This window comes from Chlamydomonas reinhardtii, chromosome 8 (genome assembly GCF_000002595.2).
Source record: "Chlamydomonas reinhardtii strain CC-503 cw92 mt+ chromosome 8, whole genome shotgun sequence".
NCBI lineage: Eukaryota > Viridiplantae > Chlorophyta > Chlorophyceae > Chlamydomonadales > Chlamydomonadaceae > Chlamydomonas > Chlamydomonas reinhardtii.
The window spans coordinates 4,020,326-4,047,395 of NC_057011.1; the positions used below are offsets into that span (position 1 = coordinate 4,020,326).

Below are 27,070 nucleotides of genomic sequence, written 5' to 3' on the forward strand. Positions count from 1 at the left end.
GGCGTTGGTACGTATGGGGGGCCCGCCAGCACGATAAAGCCAGTCGGAGTGCGTGTCATCAGGCAGACGCCAGGTGCCTGCTGGCTGCTGACAGACGACATGGGGCCTGCTGGGCAGGGGTCGTATCTTGTTTGCGGGGGAATGTCTTGACCCAGACATTCCTGGCCTCTGGAGCGGAAATTTTTGTCAAGGGGGTAGACAAACAGGCCCCCAAATCCACGATTTTTTTGTCTAGACAAAGTGCCTTTGTGGAAGCCATGTAAAATGTCTAGACATCTTGACATGTTGCAATTTCGCTTTTTCGCAACTGTAAACGGCGGCTTTTGTATCTGTTTCACGCAGTGCAACACTAATGAACAAGTCCAAATGCGATCATATGCACAGGCATGTCGCAGCGCGTTTCCCCAAGCAACTCTGAGCCTTCGCTTGCCTGCGCGGCGTACATGCTATACCTGCTAACTGCTTGCTGTCACCGAAGTGCCGGGGCCAAAGCCATGACCAGTCACAGTTCTACCGCACATACACACAGGCAGAGCGCCATCGCGGCCTAACCGCTTCCAGTTTAGTCATCTTCACACGTCGGCACACACCCTCGTGCATCGAATCCCCAATACACTATCGTCCCTTCTTTCAACGTTTCAATCATACACAATCGTATCGGGTATGTATTTGCTAGATGGACCGCTTTCAAAGAATTCAAACGTTCGTATGCCAAATTATTAGCACGAGACATCCACATTCTGAACGGCCTCCTCCTCAGCCTCCTTCAGAAGTGCCTTGACATCAATCTCACACACACGATGCTTCACACGGGACGGGCGGGCGTTGTGGCTGCTGCGCTGGGGCACGCGGCCAAGCTTTGCAGCGAACTTCTGAACTGCAGGCCCCAGCAGCGTTGCATCAAACTCAGCATACGGGGCAAGGGAGACACCAGCCACAGGCCGCTGCTGGTACGCAATTGGTGGGCCCACAAGGCGCACACGCATCAGTACGTCAAGGGTGCCAAGCTTCATGCTTGCCCGGCCAGGCGTCTTGATGTCATTCATCGCGCTGAAGCCACGCTCAACTTCTGCCGTAGATGGCTGCAGCACAAGCATAATCTGCACCAGGACAGTGAGCTCACGGCCCATGCCAGACAGCCACGACAAGAGCCTCTCATAGAACGGCCTCGCCTTCATAACATCACCACTCTTCTTCTGCTCCTTTGCCACTGCAATCAGGCGCGCCCGAGCCATCACCCACTGGTCAACTGCCAACAGGCAATCATCACCCAAGACGGGCTTAAAGTGCTGTGCCAAAGCGGCCACCTCTTCCTCGCCATACTTCGGCACACCGGAATCAGCAGCCAATGCACGGGGGCCCAGCACCCCAAACTTTGCAGCCACTGAGACATCAGCGGGGAATCGCATTTTGATGTTCTCAACCAGCTTCTTGACCATGCTGCTGAGAGCAAGCTTGCTGCGGAATAGAGTCTGAGGGAAAGCCGCCCAGCTCGGTGCCGTAGGTGCCGTGTCATCATCGTCGCTGCCAGACTCCGCTGTCGTGTCAGTGTTGGTGTCAGAGCCGTCATTGTCGCTGTCAGACTCCGCTGTCGTGGTGGCGGTGGTGGTGGTGGCAGGCGCGATCGTCGTGGGAGGGGTTGTCAGCACCATCTGGTGGCCGTGGAACACGCCATCCTTCGCTGCAAGGTCCTTGATCAGGGCCTGGATGGGTGCCGTAAAGGATGGAGGTGCGTTCGACGTCTCGCCCTCCTTGTGGTAGGTGTAGGCGTTGATCAGGTGCCGTAGCCCTAGTTCCAGGTACTGATGCACGTCAACGAGGGCGAGATCACTCTGCTGGAACCACTTGCTCAATTCCGCTGTTGCAGCCAGAACTCCGTCAATGCAGGTGATGAGCAGGAGGTTGTCCACCTGCCTGCAGGTGTGAAATAGCATGCGGTAGTGATCGCGTTTTAGTCCAAGACAGGAACGCAGTCACGGACACACATGCAGCGGACATGGTATTGTGCGGAGGAGACAAGACGGAGGGGCAATTGCAGTGCGCATGCTCAGGGGAAAGCCATGGGTTTACATAAATAGAAAGTCCGTTCAGTTGAGCACTGTTATGGAGGCCTGTTGGAATGACGCATAGGCCGCTCAGAGTTTCAGGACCTGCTTGTTGTAGGAACTTCAAGGAGTGAAAGGGGCTGCAATAGCCTTTGCTGCTGGCTGCAACACGCATGGTGTGAGCGTTATGCAGCCTCTGCTGCTGGGAGGGGCACTGGGTGCGCAGGCGGTGTCAGGAGCCGTAAGCAGGGACCGGGCCGCGACGCGCCCATCCGCACGGGGCCTGTAGGTTGATGCGGTATGCCTGGCGTGTAGAACGCGCGCGCAAACACATGGTGCCATGTGATTACAGCGCTGGAAGCTTGGGGAGTCGCTGGTGGGGGCCGTATGCAGCCTCTGCTGCTGGCAGCCGTAAGCAGGGACCGGGCCGCGGCGCGCCCATCCGCACGGGGCCTGTCGGTTGATGCGGTATGCCTGGCGTGTAGAACGCGTGCCCCAACACATTGTACCATGTGATTACAGCGCTGAAAGCTTGGGGAGTCACTGGTGGGGGCGGTATGCAGCCTCTGCCGCCGGCAGGGGCACTGGGTGCTCAGCCGATGTCAGGAACCGTAAGCAGGGACAGGGCAGTGGCGCGCCCATCCGCACGGGGCCTGTCGGTTGATGCGGTATGCCTGGCGTGTAGAACGCGTGCCCCAACACATTATACCATGTGATTACAGCACTGGAAGCTTCGGAGTCGCTGGTGGGGGCGGTATGCAGCCTCTGCCGCCGGCAGGGGCACTGGGTGCTCAGGCGATGTCAGGAACCGTAAACAGGGACAGGGCAGTGGCGCGCCCATCCGCACGGGGCCTGTAGGTTGATGCGGTATGCCTGGCGTGTAGAACGCGCGCGCAAACACATGGTACCATGTGATTACAGCGCTGGAAGCTTGGGGAGTCGCTGGTGTGGGCCGTATGCAGCCTCTGCTGCTGGCAGCCGTAAGCAGGGACCGGGCCGCGGCGCGCCCATCCGCACGGGGCTTGTCGGTTGATGCGGTATGCCTGGCGTGTAGAACGCGTGCCCCAACACATTGTACCATGTGATTACAGCGCTGAAAGCTTGGGGAGTCACTGGTGGGGGCGGTATGCAGCCTCTGCCGCCGGCAGGGGCACTGGGTGCTCAGGCGATGTCAGGAACCGTAAACAGGGACAGGGCAGTGGCGCGCCCATCCGCACGGGGCCTGTCGGTTGATGCGGTATGCCTGGCGTGTAGAACGCGTGCCCCAACACATTGTACCATGTGATTACAGCACTGGAAGCTTCGGAGTCGCTGGTGGGGGCGGTATGCAGCCTCTGCCGCCGGCAGGGGCACTGGGTGCTCAGCCGATGTCAGGAACCGTAAACAGGGACAGGGCAGTGGCGCGCCCATCCGCACGGGGCCTGTAGGTTGATGCGGTATGCCTGGCGTGTAGAACGCGCGCGCAAACGCATGGTACCATGTGATTACAGCGCTGGAAGCTTGGGGAGTCGCTGGTGTGGGCCGTATGCAGCCACTGCTGCTGGCAGCCGTAAGCAGGGACAGGGCAGCGGCGCGCCCATCCGCACGGGGCCTGTCGGTTGATGCGGTATGCCTGGCGTGTAGAACGCGTGCCCCAACACATTGTACCATGTGATTACAGCACTGGAAGCTTCGGAGTCGCTGGTGGGGGCGGAATGCAGCCTCTGCCGCCGGCAGGGGCACTGGGTGCTCAGGCAATGTCAGGAACCATAAACAGGGACAGGGCCGCGGCGCGCCCATCCGCACGGGGCCTGTAGGTTGATGCGGTATGCCTGGCGTGTAGAACGCGTGCCCCAACACATTGTACCATGTGATTACAGCACTGGAAGCTTCGGAGTCGCTGGTGGGGGCGGAATGTAGCCTCTGCTGCTGGCAGCCGTAAGCCGGGACAGGGCAGCGGCGCGCCCATCCGCACGGGGCCCGTCGGTTGATGCGGTATGCCTGGCGTGTAGAACGCGTGCCCCAACACATTATACCATGTGATTACAGCACTGGAAGCTTCGGAGTCGCTGGGGAAACGGCATACCAAGCCGCTGCCCACCAGGCCGCACATGCAACCGTCCAAAATCACACGCCCAGCAATGCCAGCCCATGCCTCTTGCATCGCCCGCGCCCTCCAGAATGCTTGACGCCCTGCATGCGTCCCTAGCAGTACAAGGTTTGCCATGACACACGCATGTTGTCAGGCGGAGAAACCGCAGACAGGGCATTCCAAGCCGCTGCCCACCACGCCGCCCATGCAACCGTCCAAAATCACACGCCCGGCAATGCCAGCCCATGCCTCTTGCATCGCCCGCGCCCTCCAGAATGCTTGACGCCCTGCATGCGTCCCTAGCAGTACAAGGTTTGCCATGACACACGCATGTTGTTAGGCGGAGAAACCGCAGACAAGGCATTCCAAGCCGCTGCCCACCAGGCCGCACATGCAACCGTCCAAAATCACACGCCCGGCAATGCCAGCCCATGCCTCTTGCATCGCCCGCGCCCTCCAGAATGCTTGACGCCCTGCATGCGTCCCTAGCAGTACAAGGTTTGCCATGACACACGCATGTTGTCAGGCGGAGAAACCGCAGACAGGGCATTCCAAGCCGCTGCCCACCACGCCGCCCATGCAACCGTCCAAAATCACACGCCCGGCAATGCCAGCCCATGCCTCTTGCATCGCCCGCGCCCTCCAGAATGCTTGACGCCCTGCATGCGTCCCTAGCAGTACAAGGTTTGCCATGACACACGCATGTTGTCAGGCGGAGAAACCGCAGACAGGGCATTCCAAGCCGCTGCCCACCACGCCGCCCATGCAACCGTCCAAAATCACACGCCCGGCAATGCCAGCCCATGCCTCTTGCATCGCCCGCGCCCTCCAGAATGCTTGACGCCCTGCATGCGTCCCTAGCAGTACAAGGTTTGCCATGACACACGCATGTTGTCAGGCGGAGAAACCGCAGACAGGGCATTCCAAGCCGCTGCCCACCAGGCCGCCCATGCAACCGTCCAAAATCACATGCCCAGCAATGCCAGCCCATGCCTCTTGCATCGCCCGCGCCCTCCAGAATGCTTGACGCCCTGCATGCGTCCCTAGCAGTACAAGGTTTGCCATGACACACGCATGTTGTCAGGCGGAGAAACCGCAGACAGGGCATTCCAAGCCGCTGCCCACCAGGCCGCACATGCAACCGTCCAAAATCACACGCCCGGCAATGCCAGCCCATGCCTCTAGAATCGCCCGCGCCCTCCAGAATGCTTGACGCCCTGCATGCGTCCCTAGCAGTACAAGGTTTGCCATGACACACGCATGTTGTCAGGCGGAGAAACCGCAGACAGGGCATTCCAAGCCGCTGCCCACCAGGCCGCCCATGCAACCGTCCAAAATCACACGCCCAGCAATGCCAGCCCATGCCTCTTGCATCGCCCGCGCCCTCCAGAATGCTTGACGCCCTGCATGCGTCCCTAGCAGTACAAGGTTTGCCATGACACACGCATGTTGTCAGGCGGAGAAACCGCAGACAGGGCATTCCAAGCCGCTGCCCACCAGGCCGCCCATGCAACCGTCCAAAATCACACGCCCGGCAATGCCAGCCCATGCCTCTTGCATCGCCCGCGCCCTCCAGAATGCTTGACGCCCTGCATGCGTCCCTAGCAGTACAAGGTTTGCCATGACACACGCATGTTGTCAGGCGGAGAAACCGCAGACAGGGCATTCCAAGCCGCTGCCCACCAGGCCGCACATGCAACCGTCCAAAATCACACGCCCGGCAATGCCAGCCCATGCCTCTTGCATCGCCCGCGCCCTCCAGAATGCTTGACGCCCTGCATGCGTCCCTAGCAGTACAAGGTTTGCCATGACACACGCATGTTGTCAGGCGGAGAAACCGCAGACAGGGCATTCCAAGCCGCTGCCCACCAGGCCGCCCATGCAACCGTCCAAAATCACACGCCCAGCAATGCCAGCCCATGCCTCTTGCATCGCCCGCGCCCTCCAGAATGCTTGACGCCCTGCATGCGTCCCTAGCAGTACAAGGTTTGCCATGACACACGCATGTTGTTAGGCGGAGAAACCGCAGACAGGGCATTCCAAGCCGCTGCCCACCACGCCGCCCATGCAACCGTCCAAAATCACACGCCCGGCAATGCCAGCCCATGCCTCTTGCATCGCCCGCGCCCTCCAGAATGCTTGACGCCCTGCATGCGTCCCTAGCAGTACAAGGTTTGCCATGACACACGCATGTTGTCAGGCGGAGAAACCGCAGACAGGGCATTCCAAGCCGCTGCCCACCAGGCCGCACATGCAACCGTCCAAAATCACACGCCCGGCAATGCCAGCCCATGCCTCTTGCATCGCCCGCGCCCTCCAGAATGCTTGACGCCCTGCATGCGTCCCTAGCAGTACAAGGTTTGCCATGACACACGCATGTTGTCAGGCGGAGAAACCGCAGACAGGGCATTCCAAGCCGCTGCCCACCAGGCCGCCCATGCAACCGTCCAAAATCACACGCCCGGCAATGCCAGCCCATGCCTCTTGCATCGCCCGCGCCCTCCAGAATGCTTGACGCCCTGCATGCGTCCCTAGCAGTACAAGGTTTGCCATGACACACGCATGTTGTTAGGCGGAGAAACCGCAGACAGGGCATTCCAAGCCGCTGCCCACCACGCCGCCCATGCAACCGTCCAAAATCACACGCCCGGCAATGCCAGCCCATGCCTCTTGCATCGCCCGCGCCCTCCAGAATGCTTGACGCCCTGCATGCGTCCCTAGCAGTACAAGGTTTGCCATGACACACGCATGTTGTCAGGCGGAGAAACCGCAGACAGGGCATTCCAAGCCGCTGCCCACCAGGCCGCACATGCAACCGTCCAAAATCACACGCCCGGCAATGCCAGCCCATGCCTCTTGCATCGCCCGCGCCCTCCAGAATGCTTGACGCCCTGCATGCGTCCCTAGCAGTACAAGGTTTGCCATGACACACGCATGTTGTCAGGCGGAGAAACCGCAGACAGGGCATTCCAAGCCGCTGCCCACCACGCCGCCCATGCAACCGTCCAAAATCACACGCCCGGCAATGCCAGCCCATGCCTCTTGCATCGCCCGCGCCCTCCAGAATGCTTGACGCCCTGCATGCGTCCCTAGCAGTACAAGGTTTGCCATGACACACGCATGTTGTCAGGCGGAGAAACCGCAGACAGGGCATTCCAAGCCGCTGCCCACCAGGCCGCACATGCAACCGTCCAAAATCACACGCCCGGCAATGCCAGCCCATGCCTCTTGCATCGCCCGCGCCCTCCAGAATGCTTGACGCCCTGCATGCGTCCCTAGCAGTACAAGGTTTGCCATGACACACGCATGTTGTCAGGCGGAGAAACCGCAGACAAGGCATTCCAAGCCGCTGCCCACCAGGCCGCACATGCAACCGTCCAAAATCACACGCCCGGCAATGCCAGCCCATGCCTCTTGCATCGCCCGGATGGACAGTTCGGTCTGCATGAGGAGGGCGCGCAGGACAAGTCAACAACAACATCATCTCCCGCACCATCATATCCCGCACTATGGTAGCATGCGGTCCCCACCTCCGCGTGCCAACTTGCCCCCTAGTCGGGAGCGGTGTCTAGTTGAGATGGGAATCCGGCGCCAGCTGAACCCACCCCCAAATCCCCATGCATGCCCAGCGTAGAGGACCGTTCTAGCACCCGTGCAAAAGTCACGTTGAGGAAGAGTCGTCGGGGGCCAACGGGCTCCGGGACCACAAGAAGACCAGAACGTCACCACACGCCGGCCGGACGGGCCGGTACAGCCGACCCAGTAAGCGGTCGGTACTCTGCTCCGAAGACCCCGTCGCTGAACGGGGATCAGCTTCCAGATGCACTAAAACACTATTGACACTGTAGCCCAGCAGCTACTCACGAAAACATTATCGTTTGCTCCTAATTTTGTGCCCCGCTTCTCCATTTGTTGTGTGCCGACGGCAGAATGTAATGTGTTTCATGTTGAATTCTTAATATCACTGTGTCCTAGTCAATGTCCCGTGATGGCTCCCCATTCCTCGGTCATTTCCCTGGTCCTTTTCACCGGTCCTTTCCCCGGTCCTTTCCCCGGTCCTTTCCCAGGTCCTTTCCCAGGTCCCGTTCTTGTTGATTCCCCTACGCATGGAGGAGTAGCATGGTTGAGCTTGACAGCAGCCCCGCCCTGAGTGCGAGTGGTTCAGTGCACTCCAATACGAAGCTGCTGTCAAGGCTGCTGTATACCCCCTCTCCCGCGCGCCTCGTCCCTGCCTGTTTTCTTCAACCCCTCCGCAGCTCCACGGTTCCGCCCGTGCACGGGGTCCATCCCTGACTTCTGTTCATTCCTGACCTCTATCGTCTCAGCTTTTCTTCACTGTGCGCGGGTTAGCTGGACCATGGACTGTGGAAGGAGTTGCAGCGGGCTTTGCACCCCTGACAACTCTGCGTGACTTAAAATGCGGCATCCCCGGCAAATCCTCGTCACCGGCTCTGCGCATCTGCAAAAAGGAAGACTTGATCGGGGTGTCCTTCATCCTCGTCATATCGCCGAAAATCTCCTAAAGGACCATGACATTCCCTCACTTTCTACAAAATATATATGTCACTATGGTAGAGTTTGCCTCTCCTCAGACACCGCTTGTTTTGTTCAAAAGCGTGCGTGAACCCCCCCCTCCGTTTGTCTGGAAAATGGCCAAAATGGCCGTTTAATGTCTGGAGACATTAAGATAGGAGCCCTGCTGCTGGGCCTAGGAGCGAGCGAGAGCACAAGCTCGATCGCTTGTCACCAGCGGCTCAGTGCGTGTCTCCACCTCCCACTGATCCCAACCGTACGCGGGAGCGACGCATTTCCACGATCATTGGCGGCTGGGCTGGGCGTCACTTGTTTCTTACTTCCCTTGCCCCTTCCCGTCGTACCACTGATCTTTACCCTCTCCAATCTCCATGTGAGCTAGCCCGGACACAGACCACCCGCCGCATACCCTACAGAACCCTGTGTAACCGCCAGCCGCACGTTGACATGTATGTATGTACACCTACGCGCGCCTGGTGGACCGGCGAGGTCCACGTACGGTAGTGTAAAGCAACTGCCTCTTACGATATGGACTATATATTGTACGGCAATAACGCGTGCAAGAGGCGCCTCCCGGCTTTAAGGCCGCATGTACGGTACTGCACGCCTGCCCTGGTCGAAGTCAGTGAATGGCCCATGAACCATGGCGTGTGGGGAGCCGTGGCACGAGGCTGTCACCTCGATTACCGTACATTGGCGCAATAACACATATATACTGAGGCCATACATGAAATGCCACCTTTGCCCCTGCTGCCTACCTACGCGCACAGGCCTACTGTGTATGTTGCACAGCACTACTGCCTCGCCTCTACTCGCTTGCGCCTGAGACATCCCTTAGTCCCCCGTCCCCTGTTTCTTACTGCAGCAACACAGTCCCCAGGAAACACCGCCCGCACCCAGAGCCTCACCCCTCCAACCTTGGCCACCCCTAATCAACCTACGCCACGCTGCTAGCAATTCGTGGAAATGCCTTGCGCCTCGCGTCGCACCTCGCGCCTACTTTGACCCACCGGCCGACTCAATGACCTGCACGCACTCCGCCACGCTCGCCCCTCGCCGCATCGCCTCAATCAGGGCCTTGTGCTCCTCGGCATGGCTGCATTGCAAAAATATAGCGCCGGGAAAGGGAAAGGTTGGCAGATGACATTGGGTGGGTTAGCTTCCAAAGTTTACAACCAAAAGTGTACGAGGGGTTACGGTAGCACGGTGCGTGTACGAACCCAACTGGGAAACTCAATTTACGAGCACGTCAAGTGATTGGCGTGGGTCCCGCACGCACAGCTGCGCTGCTGTGCAACCCAGGGCCACACACCCTGTGCAGCCGCCAGGGTTGGCGCGTACTGTCATGATTTGCGGATAGCGCTGCCAGTCCGTATCTCCGTGACTGGTTCCTCCGTCCGTAATGTCAATCAGCACAGTCCGCAGCCGCTGCCGCAAACCTAACGCGCGTGTTTGATCCGCAACTTGCCTGCCAACGCTCCCCTCCGCAACCCAATCAACACGGTGGTGCTAGCTGAAGTCGTGCGGTGCATGACCCTACGCACCCGCGTCCTTCCCCCGCAGCGCAGCACCCCTTGCCGAACGCCTCCTTGCCGAACCCCTCCTTACTTGCCACCCCTCCCAGGAGTTTGAATGTGACACGCAAAAACACGCGCACACACACGCACACGCCCTCACCTGCGCAGCAGCCCCGCCGCGCTCCACACGGCCCAGCGCGTGATGTTCTGCTGCTGCGCGTCGCTGAGCTTGGTCTTGGAGCGCAGCAGCAGGCGCTGCAGGTCGTACAGGTCCGCGGTCTGGCCCATCACCTGTGCGCGCGTGTGGGGTAGAACGCGTGTTATTGTAATGCGTGTTAGAGGTAGGGGACAAGGGGAAGCGCAAGGGGATAGGTATGCGAGGATGTGCGATGCGGTGGAAAGTTCGTTTTGGCGCTTAGATAGCTGGTCTTGACGTCGGCACGTCAGATAGATTCGCGCTACTGATGAGTTATCGACGCCCTTAACCCGCTCCTAACGAGTTGGGGTTAAGGGCAGGGCAGGGGCAGGACAGCAGTATACTATAAAAATTATTAAGTATCGGACTGTCAGCTCAGGGCTGAGGGCGGGTGAAGATTTGCCCTAGCTGCAGGATGCGCGGTGCGGCTTGGGAGGGCAACTGGCTCGGATGGGCTGACTGTGCGGGGCGACCCACGGGGCGGACATACAGGGCTCACACTCACACTGTGTTGGCATCCTCCCTAGACGGCGGTTCACTCCCTGTTACGCCGCATGCCCCAGCAAAGCGCTGCACCCGCCCACAGGCAGGGCAAATTACATACTGGACACCATCCTATTCCTCAAACCTAGCCTTACTTCCAAGCAGCCATTACACCGCCGCTTGCTCCTTACTTCCGCTGCTCTGTGTTGCCCATTACGAGGCTTTCCTGTGCTGCCTCCGATGACTGCTACCATTGCTTGTTTAGTTCATGTGCCATAATCTTAATCTTCCCCACGTGCGTTAGTCAGGGCATCAAACCCCCTCCGCCTTTCCCCTTCTGACACCACGCACCACCACCAACACCATCACCCTCGTAGACAGTTCAAGCGTGACGTGTCTAGCCGCGGCTGTACGCTGCGCCAAGGCCGGGTGCAGTGCGGTGGCCTAACTAACAGCACCGCGGCGGGCTCCTTACTAGGACCTGACTCCTGACTAACTGTGCGTGTTCCTGTGTTGCCTCCGATGCATGGCTTAATCAGGTCCTAATAGCTTCGCCACGTGTTTGGGCCCGTACTTCAAAACCCCTCCACCTCGTCCCGTTACCCCTCGGCCTCCCGCCCCCGCGACCACGCCCCGGCAACCAGCCCCCGCCCCCCCTGCTGACCCCCAGCAGCTCACCACCCCTGCTGACCCCCCTGCTCACCCCCGACCTCACCCCCCAGCAGCTCACCTCCTCGTACTCGCGCCCCTCCGCCGCCATGCCCGCCACCGCCACCAGCGCCAGCGAGTCAATCTCCTCGTCCGTCAGCTGCCGCTCGATGATGCGCTGCGGGGAACAACACGAACGACAAATAATGTGTGAAGTGAGCGAGGTTAATTGTGACGATATGCATGTGAACAATAAGCAAATCCCGCACTCCCCCGCGCACTCCCCCGCACACACCTTCCGCACACTCCCGCCGCACACTCCCTCAACACCTGCTACCTCTCAACACCCCTTAAACACCGACGGCAGGACTCAAGACTCGAGACTCAAGGGCGCCCAAGACCCACAGATTAAGGCCACACCACCTCCGCGCTCTGGGCAGGGCTGGCGGGTTTGATTGGGTTCCCTCGGTCGGCTTGCTTTGGGGTTTGGAATCAACTACCCGTCCTCCTCCCCCCCCCCCTTCCCTCTCCCCCTCCCCCCTCTCCCCCGAATGCTGCCTTGCTACCCGCCCCGCGCCGCGCATGTCGTCTCGATGCCGACATGCGCCGGTGCTGCTGGTGCGCCAGACAGGTTGGTATACAGTTGCGCAATACCGTATAGTTCACTCGGAGTTATGCGGGTTGGGTTGCAATCGCGCCGCAAGCCTGGGTGGGGCCTCTTCCACATCCCTCTCCTCCTCCCGCTCTAACCCCCCCCCTCTCGCCCTCCTCCCCCTCCCCCTCCCTCCCTCCCCCGCGCGCCCCACCTGCTGTATCTTGGCCTCGGCGAACTCGGTGTGCTCGCGGCCCAGCTCGACCGAGTAGCCGGTGATGGGCACCCCCACCAGGTACCCCAGCAGGAAGTGCGCCGCCTCGTGCTTGAGCACACGGTCCTGCGGGCGCAAGAGTTGTGTTGTAGTTTTTTGTTTGTATGTGTGTGCGCGTGTGTGTTGCTGTTATAAAGCACAATGGGAAGGTGAATGTATATGTGTGTGCGGGCGTGTGGCTTCCAAAGCACAAGGGGAAGGGGTTCATAACACAGTGCACGCGGGTCGGGACGTGTGGTGAGGAAGGGGGTTCGCAAGCAAGAAAGGCGCAGAGCAACAGTTGGCATACATACTTGAGAACTTTAACGTGTGGCGCGTGAACATGCCAGACGACTGCACCTGCTGCCCGTTGCTGTCCGGTCTTTATGCCCGTCCACCCGCACATCCACGCCCCCCAGTGCTCCTTAGCTAGCGCTCCTACTCAAGTGTTCTCCCACCACTACGACCACAGCACCTCTCCCAGCAGTTGCAACCCCGCCCAGCGCCCCGCGCCGCACGCTGGGTTTGGTTCTCGATTTGTTGCCCGTCACCGCCTCCCCCCACTGTTTAACACTCCGCAATCATACCGTTCTCCACATGAACGGCTATCTACACTCCCCCGCCGCCGCTCCAACCATCTGTGCAACCCCCCCCCGACCCCCCCCACCCCCCCCACCCCCCCCATCCCCCCCACCCCCCCCAGCCCCCCCACCCCCCCCACCCCCCCCCCCACCCCCCCCACCCCACCCCCACCCCCACCCCCACCCCCCCCCCCCACCCCCCCCCACCCCCCCCCACCCCACACACACGCACATACACACACACCTTGTAGTCGGGGAAGAGCTGGCTGAAGCGGTCAATAACCACTGACAGCAGCCCGGGTGCAGTGGAGCCGATGGCCTGTGTGCGCGCGGGACCAATCAAGTAATGGGCATGGCGGTGAGGTCGGCAGTGTCAGTGGGCGCAGGCGGCGGCTGCTCACTAACGCCTCGGCAGTGCCAGACTGCGCGCCAGGTCATTGCCGCTGAGCCGACGGCCCCACGGTCGGGTACATTCCTTGACTCGCTAATTTGCCACGGCATGCTTGCAAGTCTTTCTGCAGGCTCCAGCCGCGGTAGCGGCAGCCGCGGCAGCGAGCCTCCGCACCAGCACAAGCACCCGCACCCGCCCGACCTCCCCCCACCTTCCCCACCCCCACCTCCCCCCCTGTCAATCACCCCCCCCTCCCCCCCTCTGTCAGTCACCCACCAACACCACCTCCCCCCCCCCTGTTCCTGTCAGTCACCCACCAGCACCACCAGCGTGATGCCGCCGATGAGGTAGGAGCTGAAGAAGCCCCAGTCGCCGGGCAGCTGGCCCGCCGCCACCGCCGCCACGGAGGTGGTGGCCACCACCGAGAACAGGAAGGCGGCGTCATTGCGCACCGAGGGAATGGCGATTGTGTCCGGGCTCTTGATGCCCACCTGTGGTTATGGAGGGGCAGGTGGTTTATAGCAGCGAGGGGGTTGGATGGTTTGACGTAGGCAGGGAGGGGTTGGTTTGACGTAGGCAGCGAGGGGTTGGGGTAGGTCGTAGGCACAACATACCGGGACACAGACACGTGCGTGCCTGGCTCTCCCTGGCTCTCTGCCCCTACCTCTCCCCCCCGTTGCCAACTTGCCCGGAGTCCTGATCCCGGTCCCGGCTCCCACTCCATGGGCTCAGCACGTGTCCCAGAACGGATTACACCACCCCGCAAACCACTGCCGGCACCAAACTCAACATATACGGTACAGCACACCGGGAACGTGCTTGTCGTTTCCCTTTATCACAACTTCCAATACGACACGCGCACACACCTGACGCAGCTCTCCAATGAACACGTTGCGGCGGCGCACGGCGTCAGTCAGCGCGCTGCCCCACTTGCGCAGCACGCCCTTTCCCTGCAGGTCGTCAAACGCCTCCTTCACAGGCCCGCTGAACTCAATCCGCTGCGGATGTCGGGGCGCACATGTTGGGTTTGGGGCGGGTTATTAGTTATTTGGTATGGGAGTCGAAGGCAGGCTGCAGGTGCTGCAGACTGTAGGATGTATGTGGGGGTAGGGACGTGGGGGGCGGGGTGCTCGGTCCCGGCGCGGGGAAACGCTGCTTGGACCCGTAGTTGGGCAGCCGTGGGCATGAACCGTCGAAACCAAATACGTAGTGCGAACTTTGAATTTTGCAGTGACGGGCTCTGCTTTTGTGTGCACGTCCTCTTGGGGCTGTGTTGGGCCACAGACATTGACATGGCACACCAGCGCCACTCGTCTCACCATCGAGAAAGGAGCGCGGCGGTAGTTCGTGCAGGCCACATCAAGGTTGTCATAAAGAGGCTTCGCCTCTACAGCTGGCACCGAGGTGGTGCTGGCATCCGCGCGCACAATCGCCGTTGTCAAGCGAGCACGCCTGACAACGCCAGTCACACTTGCACGCCTGTGGTATGAGTGCTGGACAGCGGGAGACTGACGGTTCAACAGCATTCTCGCGAAGTCTTGTGCTTGCGTGGATGGATAGAGCAAGGACTGCTTTCGTTCCGGTGTGGTTGGTACAGGTACGTGTGGTGATTACAAGCGTATATGTATCAAGAATGGCAATGGGGAGCCCAAGCTGGCTCCAATGCAAATTGTGCTCCCCTCGTCCTCACGCGCTCCCGCAGCCTAGTCCTGTATAAAATGTAAAGATGTATGCATGAACAATATGATAAAGCGTTGGATTTTATGTGTATTCAATCGCTGACGTCAAACGACAAACGACATATGAGGTCGACCTGATTCAGTATACTCGACCTAAGGGCGCCTTAACGATAGCTTACAACAGCTCTCTTGGCAATGGACAGAGACGGACGGTTCCGCGAGGGCGACAGAGCGAGACTCTTGCAAGAGAGGGCAGAGGATAGCCCAAGCACAAGCAGCAGTGATGATTTGTTTGGATTGGAGCTGCGGAGGGCTTGGGAGCGCATCAAAGCCTCGACTTTGAGAGCGGCCGCTGCGGGCGTTCTCATCAAGGGTAGGTCTGTTTAGCCTTCAGTATCGTCAGGACTGCTTTCTGCTTCCATCGCATGCTTGTCGAGGCTGCGGGGCACTGTCGCAGCAGTCGGGGACCGACTTGATTTTCCGCCTTCTCGTTGGCCCGACACGGGTTCAGCTCCTTCGACTCCGGTTCCTGTGCTGTGGGAATGACGTTTCTACTGCTGAGTCCTGTGCGCGCTGTGGTCGGCCGGGTACCTCAGAATGCCCCAGCGAGCAGGAACAGGCGGGAACAGTGCGTCGGGGCAAAAAACCCGCTCGCCCCCGACCCACACGCCCACGCGAACCACCGGCTTGCCCGCGGTTGTAGCAGGACGTGCTAGCACACGTTGAGCTCCTCATTGGACCTTCCCGCAACACACATAGGCGTCAGCCATTTTGGCTTGGGCATGCAACGCCGACCACGGCAAGGGGCCATTCGGCCCCCCACTGCCCAAGCGCAAACCCCATCCCACCCTCCCCGCACCGCCGCCCTCCCCCCACCTCCCGCCCCCCTCTCCGCCTATTCACCCCCTTGCCCTTCCCCTCCCTCCCCCCAAAAGGCGGCCTGCACGCGCTCACCTTCCTCGTGTACCTCATCTCGCGCCTGCGCGGCCTGGCGGGCGGGCGGCGCGGGCGGGCGCGCGCCTCCACGCTGGGGGACGCGGCGGGTGACACGGTGCTGCACACGGTTTTCCTGGCGGCGCTGGGTGGCAGCTACACGGCCGTGGACGAGGGCATTGCGCTGGTGCTGGGCAAGGAGAGGTAAGGGAGAGCGGGGAGGGGGAGTGGGAGGGGGCATGGGGAGGGGGGGAGGGGGGTTGCGTGTCCGAGTCCAACGAATAGGTCCCGAATGTCAAGGAAGTGTCGGCCAAGTCCACAGGGGCAGGGCAGGGGAGGGTTTGGGAAGGAGGGCACGGGAGAAGGGGGGTAGGAAGCGGAAAAGGGACGGGCTGGGATGCGTTTGCTGGCAGGCTCAGTGGGTGTGAGGTCGTGTCAGCACGGGACGCCGTGGCGCGCCGCACAGCCGACCTCCTGGGGGTACGGCCCGGTGCGATGACGCTCCCAAGGGCCTCCGCCCCTGCATGCATGCCGCTCCTGCTGCTCCTGGCAGCCGACCGCGCTGGCAAACACTCACACGCAAGCCGCGATCTACATAGGTATCGTCACCCCTACGCGGCGCCGGTCCATCGGCCATCGTCTGGCTGGTGTTCGTGCCCACCTGCCTTCCCCCTCACACGTCTGCCTCACACGCCTGTCTCACACGCAGCACGCAGCGGTGGCGCGCGCTTGTTGCTGGGCTGGTGGCGGGGCAGACGTTGCGGCTGACCGGGTGAGTGGCGTGTGAGTGTGTGTTTGTGTGTGTTGGGGGGGGGGTGGATACCAACCCAAGCTCAAGTTAACCAAACTGAGCTAGCGAAGCACAGGCAAAGGCGACAGGTGCAAAGCAGTGATGCTCGTAAGGGGCGTCGCGGCGGCGGAGGGGATGGGGAGCGGCGCCGTCGACTGGGATTGCCGCCCGGGCTTGGGAGCACGTGCCAGAGGACGTACGGACATGCCGAGATGATGAGATTAACCCACGACTTTGGGGGGTGTAATGCCAGTCCAAGCTAAACCGAACCCAATGGGGTGTGTGCCGGTAGCGCCCTGGTGCAGGGACGAGGGGGGGAGGAGGGAGGGGGGAGGAGGTGCGAGGGGTCGAGGAGGTGGGCACGGCAGGGAAGGCACGCGGGCGGGTCACAATGGCCGCCCAGCTGCTTCAAAGGGGCCGCGGGGCGGGGGCCAGGCAGCTGTCAAAAGCAGCGTACGACGGCGGAGCAGCCGACATTGAGTGTTAGTAAGCGCGTTGGAGAGTCGGGGAAGAGCCGAGCGCCCGCATCAGTAATCGTGGCTTTCGCTCAATATGCAAGGTACCGCCGCAGCCCGTTGCGATCGGACTGCATTGATTGCAGGCAGAGGTGGCCGGAGCCGTTGTTTCCGCGCTAAGAACGTTTTCGCTGTACACGCGGCACTGGTTTTTGGAAGTGCGGCCGGTTTTAGGTGCGCCGCAGTGACGCGATGCCGCATGTCCGGCGGGTAGCGGTTTTGAGTTTTGCCGCATCCAGCCGCAGCCGCGTTTTGGCCGCAGCGCGCGAGGGGCCATGGCGCCATTAGCAGCCATTGGCCGCAGCGGCTCCGGTGACTGCTGTCGCCCGGTCAGACATGGGACCCGGCCGACCCGACAGCCGCCACCCTCCCGCTTAGTCACCCTCCCGCTTAGCTGCATCCCCCAGCGCCAGCCAGAATCCGCCCAAGCCCCCCGTTCCCCGAAATCAACCCGCCAGGCAAACACGCCACGCCGGGTATCCCCGCCTAGTGTCCCACGCCTGCTCCGTTCCCGCGCCTGCGCCGCCCCCCGCCTTCATCTGACCGTGTCCCCTGCCGTGTTTCTCGCCCTGCGCTCCCCAGGCCGCACCGGCGGCACTACAGCCTGGCGACCTACGTACTGCTGCGCGGCCTCACGCTGCTGGTGCGCGCTGGCAACAAACCCAGGTGGGTAGCGCGTACCAGGGGGGGGGCGTGTGTATGTGGGTGTGGGTGTGTACCATATGTGCACGTGCACGCTTCCTTGGTTGTCGGCTGGATGGCTGGATGGATGAGCACTTGAGGAGTTGGGAAGATTCGTTGCATGGGGAGGGGTTCGGCCGGTTTGGGAAGTCCTGTGACAGGCATGGCAGCCGGAGGGCGCATCGCCGCGGGGCCCTGCGGGCAGGGACGCAACTCGCAAGCTCGCAACGTCTTCGCAGTGGCCCGCACATGCCTGGCCATCCCTAGCCTCCACCAGTCAACCTCAGACACCTCACTGCACAATGTCACTGCCGGCCTGCCTCTCCCCCTCCTTGGTGTCATAATGGGGATTAACCTTGGTGTCTTCATGCAACCCCACCGCCCGCCTGCAGCGCGCCTCCGGCCCTGCGCGCGCTGCTGCGCCCCACGCGGGCCGCGCACGGCGATACGCTGCTCATGTGCGCGGCAGCCAGCCAGATCCTGTACAGGTGTGTGTGGGGTGGGGGTGTGGGGGGGCGGGTGGGTGGGGGGGGGGTGTGGGTGGGCGTGTGGGCGTTAGGAAAGCACCGCAGGAAAGGGCACATATTATGTCGTTTAGCCGTCCATGACAGACGGAGTGATCAAATCACCACGTTTGAAGTGCTGACGTTTGGTGGGAGCAGGGGCAGGGGCAGGGGCCGAGGTGGTAAAGGGTGGTAGCCGCCTCGCAATCGCGCTCCCAAGCCCTCTGCCTCCTCCTCCACCTCAACCTCTCCTCCCCAACCCCTCCGCAACCCCTCCTCCTCAACCCCACGTCCGCAACCCCTCCTCCGCAACCCCTCCCCCTCCTCCTCAACCCCGCCTCCTTACCTCCCCATGCCAGCATGGGTCCGATTCCGTGGCCTGCTTAGCGTTTGCGCGCGTCCATTCCCGTCGCGGCGGCCATAGCATTTAGGTTCCTTTGCTTTTGCCTTTTGCCTCTCACCTCGCCCTCCCGTTTCTTGCTATGCATGGATGTCTGGACGTCACGCGGCGTGGGTTCCAATGCCACGCCGCAGGTGAGTACACGCCGGGGTATGTAGGAAAGCTATTAGGGCAGCGAGCGTCCGTAGATCGCGACTAGTCGCGCGTAGTAGTGTCGCCGTGCCGCCGCGAACTTAGGTCGCGTCAGGCTATGCAGCAGCTTTATATCAAACGGGAACACTACTTCGGAGGGTCTACGCGCTGGAGCTGGAGCTCGAGCTCGAGCTGGAGCCAGGAGCTGGTCGACATCGTCGGTAACGCTTCATGTTCCGCAAGATGGTCTACCGTCTACCACTTCCTTAACTAATCATGAATGTAATCCCCCTCTCACCCCTCCCCCTCTCCCCCTCCTCCCCCTCTCACCCCTCCTCCCCCCCCCCCATCCTTGCAACCCCCCTCCCCTCACCTTCCCCGCCCCCCTCCTCCCCCCAATCTCAGCTTCATCATGGAGCCCAGCACGCTTCCGCCCTCGTACGTGCGCTTCATCACGCGCATGGGCGGCAAGGAGCCCTACGTGTGGGCGGCTGTGCGGGTGAGGCGGCCCGGGAGGCGGGGGGGGGGGAGAGGGGAAGGAGGGAAACAGGAGGAGGGGGAGGAGGTGGCTCAGGTCGTCAGCTTCATTCGTTCAGCCTCCATGCAGCCATGCGCAATGCCGATTGCTCAATGCGCCGATGCCCACTGTGCTACACTGGCTACAACTTCACTTCTTGATCACTCATGAATGTAAAACCCTCACCAAACACCGCTGCCACCTCGGCCCGGCCCCACCACCCACCCCACCCCCCCAGGAGCATGCGCTGCGCAACAGCGCCGGTCGCTCCCCGGGTCCGCTGCAGTCGCTGGCGGGCACCCCCCTGGCGCACCTCAATGCCCGGCCGGGGCGGCTGCGGCCCACCCCCTGCGAGTTCTTCCACCCGGGGCACTCCTGCGCCTCGCACGCGCTGTCGGTAGTGCCGCCGGTGAGGCTGGGGGGGGGGGGGAGGTTACATTCATGATAAATTAAGAAGTGAAGGCGTAGCCAGGTACAGTAGCATAGTAGACGCGGTGTTGCCAATGTCAGTGAAGGGGGGGGGAGGGAATGGGGGGAAGGGGGTGGGATGCAGGGAGGAGGAGGGAGGAAATGGATGGAATGGGAGGGAGGGTCGAGCGAACGGCACGCGTGTGGTCCACCCCAGGAAGTGACTCAACCCCCCCCCTAAATAAGATGGTCTACCGTCTACCACTTCCTTAACTAATCATGAATGTAACCCCCTAAATAATCATGAATGTAACCCCTCCCAACCACGCCTTGCCCCTGCCCCCCAATCCCATTAAAGGCCTACGCCGCCAGCCTGGGCGTGTACGTGCCCTTCTACCTGGTGTCCTCGCTGCTGGTACACCGCGCCGGCCTGCTGCAGCGCCCCGCCGAGCTGCTGCCCAAGATCGGGCTGGGCGTGGCGCGCAGCAGCGCCTTCCTGGCGGGGTACATAGCGCTGGCCTTTGGAGGTGTGTGTGTGTGTGTGTGTGTGTGTGTGTGTGTGTGTGTGTGTTGGGGGGGTTGTAAACACCAGCCAAAATTAACCAAACCCAGCTGGGGGTGGGGCCGGGGCGGGATGTAGCGCTGGCCTTTGGCGGTGTGTGTGTGGGGGGGGGCTCCATGCATGTTAAGCAAGACGAGAGGGCGTAGCCAGGAGGTGTGGGTGGGTGGGTGGGAGGGGGGGGGGGGGGTAGCCATCCATGGGATGGTGTGTATCAAATATGAAGTGAAGTGCCGACGTCCAGAGGTACAGGGGGGGGGGGTAAAGAGGGATGGGAGGGAATGGGGGGTGGGTTTAGGTGGAAGGGGGCAACGCGCTGCAGCCTGAGCCTGCACCTGGACCGAGAGGGTTGGTAACGCGCGTAAAACTCTCAGGACTTGACATCTTATATTAGCCTGAGTGTGACCCCCCCTTTGTACCTGGCTACGACTTCACTTCGTAAACTTAATGCATGTAACCCCCCTCCCTGCTACCTCAGGCGCCTGCTGCGGCTTCCACACCGCGGGCGTGAACACGGGCGCCGTCATCGCGGGCAGCGTGTGGGCGGGCGGTCTGGCGGTGCTGGCGGAGAAGAAGAGCCGCCGCATGGAGCTGGCCATGTACTGCGCGGCGCGGGCGCTGGAGGCGTTCATAAGGTAATGAATGACTCATGCGTGATGAATGACTCATGCGTGATGAATGACTCATGCGTGATTGTTGAAGGATGTGTTGTATGGGTTCTATGGGTTCAATCAGGAGGCGGTCAGTAAGAGGGGAGAAGGGAGGGCAGGGTAGGGGAGGGCAGGATAGGGGAGGGGAGGGGAGAATTCAAGCCTACGTTGAGAGGAAATAGGTGGTGGGTGGAGGGAAGAGGGCCACGTTGCCCAAGCCCAACTAGGACCCATCACCACCGGCAAAGCCAGCAACAACACACGCTCACTCCCTCTCAATCCCTCTCTCACTCCCTCTGTCACTCCCCCTCTCTCCACCTCCCCCTCTTCCTATCTTCTGCGCCCCTGCAGGTGCTGCTGGCTGTGGGGCTGGGCGGGCGCCAGCGGCCACACGGGCGCACACAGCCACCGCGCCCCCCACCCCGCCGGGCCAGGACTGGGCGCCGCGCGCCGCGGCCCCTCCCCCCACCTACCGCCGCCGCTGCCGGCCGGCCTACGCAGCCGCGCGCCCGGCTCCCTCCGGCCTGGCGCGGGTGGTGGGGGCGGGGGAGGGGTTGGGCCGTCGTGGCTGCCGCTGCCGGAGCGGCTGGACGTGTTGCTGTTTGCGGCGGGGTGCGGCGCCATCATGCACTGCTACAGGTGGGTGATGGGTGATCGGGAGGGGGAGGAGAGGGGGAGGCGAGGGGGAGGCGGAGGGCGAGGCGGGGGAAGGAGGGGGAGGCGGAGGAGGAGGGGGAGGGGGAGGGGGAGGCGGAGGCGGAGGGAGAGGCTGGGGCGGTTCACCATCTCCAAGAGAAAAGTGGGAGGAGGAGGCCGCGGGGGAGGCGTGCTTCCGCCGTGGCGTGCTCCGGGCTGGACGTCCGCCTAGGCGGTCAGAGGAACATGGGGGCAGAGGGGGACGGACCCCCCCACTTGCTATGTTACCCGTTGTACCTGGGGTGCTCCGCGTCTCATTTACTACGCGCATCAATTCCTCGCTCGTGCTGCCGTCCCCAACTCCCAAAAGTTCGCATACGCGGCTGCAATTCTCCTTGCAGTGCGACTGTTTCCTTGCGGGATTGGTTCAACGTTAACCCCAACTCCCAACCCCAACCCCCCATCTCCAACCCTCCAAACACATACAGCGACTGCCGCGGGCAGCACCGGGACGTGTTCCGCTCCAAATACCTCAACGTGCTGGACTTCGTGTTCGGCAACGAGGGTGAGGAGGCGCGAGTGGGCGGCGGGGGGGGAGAGGGGGCGGGGGCGGGGGGGGCCGGGGGGGGGGGAATGAGAGCGCCGCCACAGAGGGGAGGTTGTGGGTGTGTGGTGGGCGCACACAACTGCACGAGCGGCATGGTGCACTTGGCAGTACAGTAGTGGGGCGACTGGCGATGTGGGGATGATCGCCACGATTGCCTAAGGGCAATGCAGGCCCTCTCCCAGGGCGGAGCGGCCCTCTCCCAAGCCACACTGTCACCACAGCCACCATTACCACAACCGCCGCCACGGCTGCCGCCATTTCACTCAGCCGTACCTCTGCCGTACTGCCGTACCACCACGATGTACTGCAGGCGTGCAGCGCGGCGCCATCAGCCACGTGCCCACCAACCGCGAGCTGGTGGGCCACGTGCGCCGCCGCATCCGCTCCATGTCCATGAGCGTCCTGTCAACCGCCGCCTCAACCGCTTTCATGGCCGGCGGCGGCCCCAGCGGCAGCGTCGCCGGCGGCGGCGGCGGCGGCGGCGGCACCTACTCGCCGCTGCTGCAGTCGGCGGCGCAGTCGCACGCGGACGGGCTGTACGGCCTGCGCAACGGTAACGCCAACGGTGCGTACGGCGGCGGCGGTTATGGCGCCGGCGGTGGCGGTGGCGGCGCCGGCGGCAGCGCCTGGCGGGGGCGGTACGCTGGCAGCACCGCGGACGCCAGCGCGACAGACGCGGGCCACGTGTCTAGCTCTGCGGGCTTTGGTCCGGGGCAGCACGGCGGCGGCGGCTACGCGGCGTACCTACGTATGCAGGCCACTGGCGCCGCCAACGCCGCCGCCACTGGCGGCGCAGCCGGCGGCGGCGGGCGGCTGCCGCCGCCCGCCATCCGCCGCGACAGCGACCACTCCTTCCCGTCAATGTACGACGATGCCAGCCGTAGCGCTTCGATGACCGGCGCGCCGTACGGTAGCATGGCGGCGGCGGCGGCGGTGGGCGGGATGGCGGCGGCGCTGGCGGCGGCGGGCGGCAGCACCGCGGGCAGTGCCACCGGTAGCCAGCCCGTGTCGCCGGTGCAAGGCCTGACCGGGCCGCCAGGGAGTGAGGCGGCGGCGGCGGCGGCAGCGGCGGCAGCCGGCGCGGCCACTGGCGGCGCCGCCAGCAATGCGTCACGCAGCGCTGGCGGCGCCAGCAGCAGCGGCGACGACTCGGGCTGGGAGGATGTCTGGGCCACCACCACCACCACCACATCAGCCTCCGGGCCGCCGCCGCCGTTAGCGGCGGCGGCGGCGGTGCACAAGGGCCACATCGCCGCTGCCGCAGCGGCGCCGGCGCTAGCAGCAGCGGGCCACGGTATCGGCGCCGCCGCTGCTGAGGCAGGGCCGGGGCTGGCGGCGGCGGCGGCGGCAGCAGCTGGGAGCAGCTCCGGGGCGCTTGGCTGGGCGGCGCGGCTGGTGGCGGGCGCATTGGGCCGCACAACTAGCGGCGGCGGCGCAGCCGCCACCGCCGCCGCCACCGTTGGCAGCACCGGCAGCAGCTCTGCGCTCACAGCCGCCGTGGCGGCTGACGCCGCCGCTGCCCGCCAGGGCTCAGGACGCCGCTTCCTTGGCGGCTTCGGCCCCTTCTCTTCTGGCAGCGGCGGCGGCGGCGGCGGCGGCGGCTCCATGCGCCGTGTGGCGACGGCGCCGCTGTCGCTGTCGTCACCGGAGGCGCTCGTGCTGCTCTCCGATCCGGCGTCGGAGCGGCGGGGCCGGGGGCGAGACAGCTACGCGCAGCTGCAGCTGCTGAGTGGCAGCTGCGACGAGGGCGGCGGCGGTGGGCCGCTGGCGGGCGCCGGCGGCAGCTGGGGCGGGCCGCTGGCGGGCGCCGGCGGCAGCGGCGCCTTCGCCATCCCGGGGCTGGCGGAGGCGGAGGCAGCGGCAGCGGGGGTGGGGACGGGGGCGGCGTGGGCTGAGCAGCAGTGTGCCGGCCGCGTCACCACTGTCGTACGCGGCAGCGGCGGCGGCGGCGGCGGCGGTTGGTACGGCAGGCAGGGCTGCAGGCGGCGGCACCGCGAGCGGGCGGATCTGGATCCAGCCGCACACGCGTGCCGTGCCCGTGCCCGTGCCCAACGCCTCTAGCCGCACGCCCGCCTTCCGCCCCTCCGCCCCCGCCTTCTCCAGCAGCGCCGGCTCAGGCGGCGCAGTGCTGTCCTCGTCCATGCGTTCGCCGGACAGCCACCACGCCTCCGGCTCCTACCTGAGCACCTCCCACCACCACCACCACCACCAATACCACCCGCCCTCCTCCTCCCAGAACGCCAGGGACGCGCTACGTGCGCCGCGGCCGCCGCACCCGTACCCGCCGCCCCAGCAGCAGCAGGCGCAGCAGACGCAGCGGCGGGCCTTCGGAGCCATCTTCTCGGCGTCGCGCGTCGGCGGCGGTGGCGGCGGTGGCGGCGGTGGCGGTGGTGGCGGCGCCGCAGCTCCTGTCGGCGGCAGCGTTGCCTCTGGGCTGGACCTGCTGGCCGCGAGGGCCGCCGCCGAGGGGCCCTTGTCGTTGCCGTCGTTCAGCAGCGGCGGCAGCACAGCGGTGCTGGCGGCGGCCGCCGCCGCCGCGGCGGCGCGGGGCTCTTCAGGATCCGGATCCGGATTCGTGTCGAGCCCGGGCGGCGTGAACCTGGATCTGCAGCGCAGTGCTTGGAGCCACCCCAGCCCGGTGCGGAGCACGGCGGTGTGGCCCCGCGTGTCGCTGGACGCGGCTTCGGCGGCGGCGGCGGTGGGGGCCGCGTCGTCGCCGCGGGCTGGGGTGGGGCCGGGCTCTGGGCCGATCGCGATGGGGCTGGCGCTGGAGGTTGAGACGGTGGTGGAGGAGGGGGAGGAGGGAGAGGAGGGGGAGGAGGGGGCGCAAGAGGGGGAGCTCCGCGGCGCCAGCTCGATTGAGGAGGAACGGGAGGAGGAAGAGGAGGAGCAGGAGGAGGAGGAGGAGAAGGAGGAGGAGGAGGAGAAGGAGGAGGAGGGGGCGGCAGCGAGCGAGGCGAAGGAGGTGAGCCTGACGAACGACAAGGTAGAGGAGGCGGCGGCGCAGGTGGAGGCGCAGGTGCAGGCGGGGCAGGCGGGCCTGGGTGTGGGCTCGGCGCCCAAGGTGCTGTTGTCGCGCGCGGCAGCGGTTGAGGAGGCGGAGGGTGAGGTGAAGGCTCGGTCCGCGGCCGCAACACGCGGGCTGAGCATGTGAGCGGTCCCGTGACGGCGGTGGTGGCGGCAGGTAGCTTTGCCTCGCCACGGCATGGCATGGTGCCTTACCATACGCGTTCTCTTGGAGCCTCTAAGTTTAATGCATCCTAGACGCCGATGGCTTCTTTACGTTTGAACAGACATAGCAATGACTGTGATTAGGAGCTGCCTCTGGCCTCCTGGAGGGCCCGGCCGGTGTGATATGGCGCCTGCACTTGCATTGTGCTTTGGGGATGATGCAACTGGAAAAGCACTTGGGAAGCTGCGTGTGTGTGTGTGTGCTGTGAAATGTGTGCCCTTTTGAGGGGGAGGGGCCCCTGAGGTTTTACGACGTTTGGCGATACTGCGAAGGCGTACTTGGTGTCTGAAGCAGCTGCATACCGTACCGTACGGCTGTGCGTCACTAGGCTTGGCGCTGATCTGCAAAACGTTGGTGAAGGCTGCACTCAGGAGGAAGAGGCTGCTGCGGGAGTTGTGAATTGCGCCGCGTGCGCGGTAAATGCGCGGTAGTGCATTCCAGTATGTTAAGCCTTCGAAAACAGCGCCTCTCGGGGCGGTTGCAAAGACGGCGGTGGGTGGCGCCGGGACTGAGTGGCCCCGGTGTGTAAGCCGCCACCCGTCAACGCGTGTTTGCGATGTACTAGAGAGGCAACCTAAACATATGAAGAGAGGTTTTGTCATTAGGCAGGACAATGCGGGGTTGTGTGCGTGAGTAAGCAAATGATGATCCGTGCGTACACCTCCACAACCTATCTGTGACTGGTTTACTTAAACATCCGTAGGCTGTTTTTACGCTAGCAGTCTAGCTGGGAAGAGGTCAGCGTGGATGTGTTTGCGCGTGGGTGGGTGACTGACTGACTGGACTCCAAGCACCCGTCTGATGCCAGGCACAAAGCAGTTGTTGGCGCGCACGCGCTCCAACCCACGGTGCACACACAGGCGTTTTGTTTCTCAGCGGTGCGTGCGAAGCCGAGCCATCCCGAGTGTAATCTAGTGCTTGAGCGACGGCACAGACATGTGTATTATCAAGCTGTGTGGAACAAGAGGCGATGAGCGCGAGGACTAGCGAGTAGCGACTAGCGAGCGGTGGCGGCACCAAGCGCAGCGGCGATAGGCAGGGGGTAATAAGGCGGTGCGTGGCAAGCACCGTGTTGCGGGGGGCGGGCACGCGCGGCGGTGACAACCCGCCAGAAGCGAACAGCATTGCATGTGTGTTCTGTATAACGCAAGCCGGGGACGTGCGTGTTTGCGGTATGCATTTGTGTGTATGTGTGTGTGTGTTTTATATATCAAGCCCAGGACATGTGTGTGTGTATGACAGCTACTCAGCCAGCACAGGAGTGCTGTGATGTTACTGGATGGGTTGGGGCCACAGGGCAGCCTGCAGAGGCGCGTGGCTGGGCGGGTTGTTACAGCGCACTAAACGTTGTGGCGTGTGGTGGGCGTGTGGGTGTGAACTGTGAAGGCATAGCAGCTGTGAAGGCGGAGCAGTGCACTCATACGCTGGGCACCCAACGTGTCCGATATGGCACGAAGCAACGCATTGTCACGCAATCGCAGATACGCATTGTAACGCAATGGCAGATGCGTTCGGGAT

The 27,070-nt window shown here is 63.1% G+C and overlaps 3 protein-coding genes across 3 annotated transcripts; 1 reads left to right on the plus strand and 2 right to left on the minus strand.

The window, feature by feature from the left end:
- Window positions 1–124: 124 nt before the first annotated feature.
- Window positions 125–1,960, minus strand: CHLRE_08g379187v5 (uncharacterized protein). The gene has a single exon (XM_043065232.1). The coding sequence runs from the start codon at window positions 1,932–1,934 to the stop codon at window positions 720–722; it is 1,215 nt and encodes a 404-aa protein (XP_042922233.1). The 5' UTR covers window positions 1,935–1,960; the 3' UTR covers window positions 125–719.
- Window positions 1,961–8,344: 6,384 nt separating this feature from the next.
- Window positions 8,345–15,020, minus strand: CHLRE_08g379200v5 (uncharacterized protein). Its single transcript, XM_001694192.2, has 8 exons — window positions 14,630–15,020; window positions 14,177–14,308; window positions 13,628–13,801; window positions 13,164–13,238; window positions 12,300–12,425; window positions 11,576–11,671; window positions 10,327–10,457; window positions 8,345–9,745 (listed from the first exon to the last, which is right to left on the minus strand). Exons 1-8 carry the CDS (start codon window positions 14,834–14,836, stop codon window positions 9,646–9,648), a joined length of 1,041 nt encoding a protein of 346 aa, XP_001694244.1. The 5' UTR covers window positions 14,837–15,020; the 3' UTR covers window positions 8,345–9,645.
- Window positions 15,021–15,120: 100 nt separating this feature from the next.
- On the plus strand, window positions 15,121–27,058 carry CHLRE_08g379300v5 (uncharacterized protein). The gene is made up of 13 exons (XM_043065233.1): window positions 15,121–15,362; window positions 15,925–16,126; window positions 16,632–16,694; window positions 17,810–17,893; window positions 18,301–18,396; window positions 19,349–19,442; window positions 19,699–19,869; window positions 20,227–20,395; window positions 20,906–21,062; window positions 21,429–21,716; window positions 22,202–22,278; window positions 22,631–24,290; window positions 24,424–27,058. The coding sequence occupies exons 1-13, from the start codon at window positions 15,185–15,187 to the stop codon at window positions 25,472–25,474; spliced, it is 4,290 nt and encodes a 1,429-aa protein (XP_042922234.1). The 5' UTR covers window positions 15,121–15,184; the 3' UTR covers window positions 25,475–27,058.
- Window positions 27,059–27,070: the final 12 nt, after the last annotated feature.